This window comes from Centruroides sculpturatus, unplaced genomic scaffold (genome assembly GCF_000671375.1).
Source record: "Centruroides sculpturatus isolate CEXI.00-Female unplaced genomic scaffold, Cexi_2.0 scaffold604, whole genome shotgun sequence".
NCBI lineage: Eukaryota > Metazoa > Arthropoda > Arachnida > Scorpiones > Buthidae > Centruroides > Centruroides sculpturatus.
The window spans coordinates 94018-100544 of NW_019384933.1; the positions used below are offsets into that span (position 1 = coordinate 94018).

The window sequence follows — 6527 nt, forward strand, 5'->3', positions numbered from 1 at the left end:
GAATTTGTTGTTGCACTTAAATAACTTTTTCCATTAAAAATAACATCTTTGTATTTATTTTATAATTTTGTTTTTTTATAACGTTATATGGACAAAACGACATACATAGACAACGGACATAATGACATACCTGTTATTTAGTCTATAAGAGCTTAGTCAAGGAACTTACCTTAATCTCTTAACGTTTTATTAATTATCAAAAATGTCTTCCAAACAAAGTCTTTCATTATTGTTTAAAAGAAATTTTAGTATAAAACTTTATTTCCTTTCTTACATATTATTTACAAACTTATTATCTTTCACATAACAAAAAACTTGCAACGAATCACGTGATTCGACAAACCTCTTTAGTTTTAACTTCTACTCCTAATATGAAGGCAATTAAATCAGAAAAATGTGTCCAAAGCTCCGCCAGAGAAAAGGAAACGAAATATTACTAAAAAGTTATTTGAAGAAGAAAATTTTCCTGATAACTCTCATGATGATGAAGAAGACTGTCCACGCATATATTGCGATAATCTTTTTTCCCGATCTAAGCCTGGAGGAGACTGGTTACGGTGCTTAAATTGTTTCTGTTGGGCTCATGCTTCTTGCGTTTCTAAAAGAACCAAGCGTTTCATTTGTGAACTTTGTCAGTAATGTTATAGTTTTTACGTGTATGTCATTTTGTTCTTACGTAATGTGTCATTTTGTCCATAGTATATGGACAAAATGAATTTTGGATAATCTCAATTAAACTAACAATATTTTTTTTTCTGTTATTTTAATATTGTAAATGTTTAGTATATTTCATAGCTAAAGAACCAAAGATAATTGGTGTAGAATATGACAGTGATTTGATTTACCAATAAAGAGTTATAAACCTTTAATAAAACCGTATGTCATTTTGTCCGTATTTCCCCTACACTTTGACAACGGTTACGAAAACATACGAGTAGTTCAGATGGAAATGACTAGATAGTGCCCTAGTATGGCCATAAAAAGAAATCAGTCCCAGAATTTATGGACCGTATATTTGGGAGGTCCTTAATCTACGTGGTTTTTAGAATCACTTGTCTGGCCACAATCACCGGAACGGAGAAGGGATCAAAATTTGCAAAATATTGGACTACATGGTTTATAAACATTTCCTAAGAATGTCAAACGAACATCGTTAAAATAATATGGCGGTTGATAACAGCAAATTGTTTTTATGCTTGTTTCATCCACTTATTTATCAAAAAGAACATTTCAAAATTATAATTGTAAGAATATACTAAGTATATTCTTCGTAGATGTCGCGTTTAAATTTCTCACATCTCCAGAAATTCGTTGCTTGGAATCGTGGCGAATATTTTTCTGCTGACAGAGAAGTAAGCACGTTTAAAATGCAATCGTGTAATATAGAAAATTTGTCAGAAAGAACGTTACTACAGACAATTTTCGCTCTCATGCAACCACAGACACAGAGAGCGAACCAATTAATGACATTCCTTCGCTCTGTGTCTGTGGCTTAAGACATTCTGTACTTAAATTTTTCGAATATATTTTGACATTTATTAATGCTATTATTATTTGATAAATAAAACAAATGAATCGATGTGACGATAAAAAATTTTGTCCTTTCGTTGGTCAAAACAATAAATTTGGTCTAGTAGTAATCCCGTACTACTAGACCAAATTTGATTGGTCTAGTAGTACGGGATGGTGCCAAGACTACTCCTCGCATGTGCTTATGTTTTCATTCGAGTTAGCTTGTTAAATTTAAATATTTTTAGTAATAAATTTCTTTTAAGATTAATATTAAAGTTGATAAAGTAAGTTAAACTTAGAATATGAAAGGTTAAATTTAATTTAACTAATATAATACAATTATAAAACCAACTTAAATTATATAAAAGTTTAGTCTAAACCAGGGATCCCAAGAATGATCGATAAGGCATTTTTTGCGGATAGAAAATTAGTCGGGGTTGATTGAAAACGGATCATTAACAAGCCAACACGAATGAAACGTAAGCACTTGACTCGAGGAGTGGTCTTGGCTCCACCCCGTATAAAATAAACCAATCACATCACTCAGTCATTACGATGTCTAGGTGCACGTTTGGTCAGACTATCCAATAGAATGCTGACGTTCTGTTTCGTTAGTCGAATTATTGATTATTGTTTAGAGAACCTTACACGAAGATTTGTTTTACTGTTGTGTTCTAACGAAGTTGTTAAATAATAATAATAAATTATACACGAATGTCGCTCTAATTAATTAATATAAAACACGTTTTCACAGTATACAGTTTTAAAAAGTGAAGCAAATAAACGAAAAGACTTCAGTTTTAGTTTTGACTTCGTTAGAAAAACTGCTGAAAGCAAGGCTAGTGTGTTTAAACTTTGCATATTCAAGCTAGGGTTACAGTTTTAAATGTATATAGCCTAATTATTTTGTCATCACTTTATAATCAGTTGAAAATAATCAGTTCATTAGGATGACACTATCGAGTCACGTGTTTTAACCATAAGTTTTATGAAATGTTTCCATTATATACATAGGGAATAATTAACCATACATTTATCAGCTTTCTAGATACAAATTCAAATAGAAGTGCTTAATGATATCAATTAAATCATGGGTTGAACATAGGGAAAATGACGGAAATCTGAAGAACACATACAGATGTCTGATAGTTTCCAGAAAAATCCTGATGCCATATGTCTGAAAAGGATTTTTCACGTTTTCTACAGCCGTTCTTGAAAATTTTAGACAAAGAAAAAGCTGTTTGACGATTTCGTAAATGCAATTTAAAATCGACATAGGCTTTAACCGGCACCCTTTAAAATTGTTTTTTAAAACACGGATAAGCCGTTATCTGCACGAAATTAAGGTAATATAGTACAAATATGACTATAAAAATCGAAAGTTTACTTCATCAATTTTACAAAAAATTTAAATGAAACGTAACATATTTATTTTTTCAGTTAGGCCTATATATTTAAATAATATGCATATTTAAAAATTAACTTTTTAATGAATTGTAGTGAAATAATTTGATAAATTATAGGAATATATGAAGAAATTGATTGATGTTGCTGAAAAATATAAAAAGCGTAAAGTTCCTATAAATTTATTGAAAGAATTGATAGCTACAAACTCTGCAGAAGTTGCAGACCAAATCATATCTAAAGTCCCTGAAGGTAATTGGTATGTATTTTTCATTAATATGATTGCTGGAGCAGTTTCTGACATGACTACCTTTTATTACATAAAAAAGGAAACAAATTTGCCTTCTGACAATATGAAAATATGAAGTTTTCGGATAAAATTATATAAAATTTTAATTTTCATAATTAAAAATAAAGCATATACAAAATTTAAATAAAAAATTCTATAAACACTATATTATTATATAATAAGAAAATCTTATTATATCGGTATTATCAAATGCATATGCATTTATTTCTCATAATGGATATGAAATATTTAAAGCAGTTGAAAATTAATCCATATTAAAGTTACCATTTTGTTTTTTAATATAATTTTGATGCAAGAAATTCTTAAATATTTAAGCAAAGAATGTAATATTGATTAAAATATAGTCCTACGTCTTAAATTCATTAATTGAAGAAAGTCATTAAAAAGTAACTATAAATTATATTTTTATTAATTATGATGAATTGAATTATATTGTATTGCCTTTTGCTATTTTTCAATATAATTTCTATCTAATAAATTTTTTGATTCAATCCATCTTTAAAATACTGTATTAATTTTAAGGCATGATGTTAAACATACTTATTGTTGCAATTTAGATCAGAATTTGATTACAGTCATTGTCCGTAGAATCTTCTTACTCTTGGAACAAACAAAAAGTTGCAGAAATTTAGATAATGGGGAGTCAGTCAATTTATTGTTTCTTTGTTCAAGTGTAACTGTGTAATAGTTTCTCTCTGCAGACACTTGTAGTAATTTAATTCAGCCACTAGAGTATTCAACTATTTGTGACCGTAGGGTCGGTGTCTCTTCGACACCACGTCAGGAGACCTGAATCTGACACCACCGAGTCTCGCAGGACTCGGAAATCGCGACGTTCCGTCACGCGAGCGGTAGCGTGTGAGCGCTTGGATTCGGAGTAGAGGTGAGGAGAGAGACGAGGAAGTNTACAATCGTATTCGACTTGCAAGTAAACTTCACAATACATCTTTCGCTCTTCAAATTGACGAATCAACAGATACTAGTGGAAAAGCCATTTTACTTTGACTATTCTATTTTCTTTAACAAATCGAATGTATCCATGAATTTTTGTGTTGCAGAGAGTTACTAGAAAGAATGAGTGAAGAAGCCATTTATAATGCTATCAATTCTTATTTTGAACGTTTGAATTTGAATTTGGAACAATGCGTGGAAATCTACACTGATGGAGCTCCATCAATGACAGGCTCAGTCAAGGGATTTGTGACATTTGCAAAGGGAATTGCTTATTGCAAAAACATTACCTGAAGAATTAAAAGATGTTCTTACTAGCGTTGTTAATATGGAAAATTATATAAAGGCGAGACCGTTGAAATCCCGAATTTTTAAACAACTGTGTGCAATGATGGAAGCAAAATATGAAGGGTTAATTTTTCATACAGAAATCAGGTGGCTTTCTCGAGGAAAAAATGCTTTTTCGTATACTGGAACTGAAAAAAGAATTGATAGTTTTCTTCGAACAAGAAAATATGTGCTTTTCAGAAAATTTTAAAAATGATATGTGGTGTGCCAAACTTGGATATTTAACGGACATATTTAATTATTTGAACATTGTGAATACTACCATGCAAGGTGTACAGGAAAACATCTTAACATCAACGGACAAACTATCAGCTTTCCACAAGAAGATCATTCTTTGGAAAAAAAAAAAAGAGTAGAGGAAAATAATCTCAGTATGTTTCCTTCCATACATAATAATATCGATATTGTTTCCTTGATATCAGAACATTTAGCAATATTAGAAAACGACGTAAGAAAATATTTTCTTCTCTCGACACGGACAAATATTACTGGATTAGGAATCCATTTATTTCAAAAGAATTATATAATAATTCTGAATTTAATGTCTCAGAGGAAGAGGAGCTTATATCCTTGTCATATGACTGCTCCTTGAAAATCAAACACGCTGAAACGAATCTTGATGAATTCTGGATATCGGTCCAACAAGAATATCCACTGATATAAATAAAAGCCATTAAAAATTTTACTATTTTTTTCAACTTCATATTTATGTGAACTTGGATTTTGCACATTAACCAATAGAAAATCTAAAAAAGGAAAGACTGACAAATTTAGAGGAAGAAATAAGGGTGGCATTGTCTTATATGCGTCCCAATATAGAAAAAAAATATGTAAAAAACATCAGGCACAAGTTTCCTATTAAAGTTATTTAGGTATGTTTTTTTCTGTCCTAAAATTGGCGTTAATAATATGAGTAGAGATTTTAAATTATAACTGCTCAATTCTAATAAAATAACTGATGACAAGCTTATGTATTTCATATTAACTTAACTAAGTGTTCCGCTAAAGAAAATTGCTCACAAAAGTGTTCCGCATCCTAGAAAAGGTTGGGAACCACTGATCACAAGCAAAGGTACACCCAGTGCACCAATAAACATAAGTTTAAGGAGTGCCCTAACCTGGGAAAAGACCCAATATGTGTAAACTGCAGGAGGTATAATAAAACAGTGCCGGAACACAGAGCATTACAAACGGACCACAACGCTTTCGACAAGTGCTGTCCACAGTTACAGCGGTATAAGGTCAACCAAATTAAGTTAATACAGTACGAATAGTACATCTTCAGACTTGGGGACAGTGTTCTGTTGTAGTCACCTGATAATGGATAGCAAGCCATCGAACCTAAAGATCCTGCAAATCAATTTGCAGAGGGCAAAAGCTGCCTCCTCTGAAGCTCTGCATATGGCATTAAGCAAGGATGTAGACCTGTTGGTGATCCAGGAACCATATGTGGTAAATGAGAAGGTGGCTATGCTCGGATCTGGTAAGGTACTAACAACTAAATGCAGTGATCATAGAATAAAAACTGGTATCGTGGTATACAATAAAGGTCTCACCGTGCAGCTGATAACTCAACACTCCACCAGTTACTTCACTACTGTTAGGGTCGAGACCCCTAGAGACTCGTTGTATGTGATATCATTTTACTGTTCCCCTGATGAGGACCTCGGGCCCCCCCTGAAAATGCTAGGAAAGTCTATGGACTGTTTAAGTCACAACTCCGTGCTCATTCTTGGTGATTTTAACGCTAAATCACATCTCTGGCACAGCCCAGTGGAAGATCCTAGGGGCTTCCGGCTGTGCGAATTTATGGCCATGTTCAACCTAACCTCGCTGAACGAGAGTCCATTGCCCACTTACTCCACCGCTAGGGGGGAAAGCTGGGTGGATGTTTGCCTGGGTAACCCCACGATTCTCAATCAGGACATCTACTGTAGTACAGTGGACCACTGCTCTGCCAGTGACCACAATTATATTGAGACTATCATCAAGGACAATAAGG

At 32.6% G+C, this 6527-nt stretch overlaps 1 protein-coding gene across 1 annotated transcript in view; it reads left to right on the forward strand.

Annotated features, from left to right (window-relative positions):
• Window positions 1–639, forward strand: part of LOC111632037 (kinesin-like protein KIF28P) — a 31790-nt gene extending 31151 nt beyond the window's left edge. Inside the window, exon 25 of the mRNA XM_023376393.1 lies at window positions 378–639. Coding sequence (XP_023232161.1) covers window positions 378–639 — 262 coding nt within the window. The remainder of the gene's footprint in view (window positions 1–377) is intronic.
• The last annotated feature ends 5888 nt before the right edge of the window (window positions 640–6527 follow it).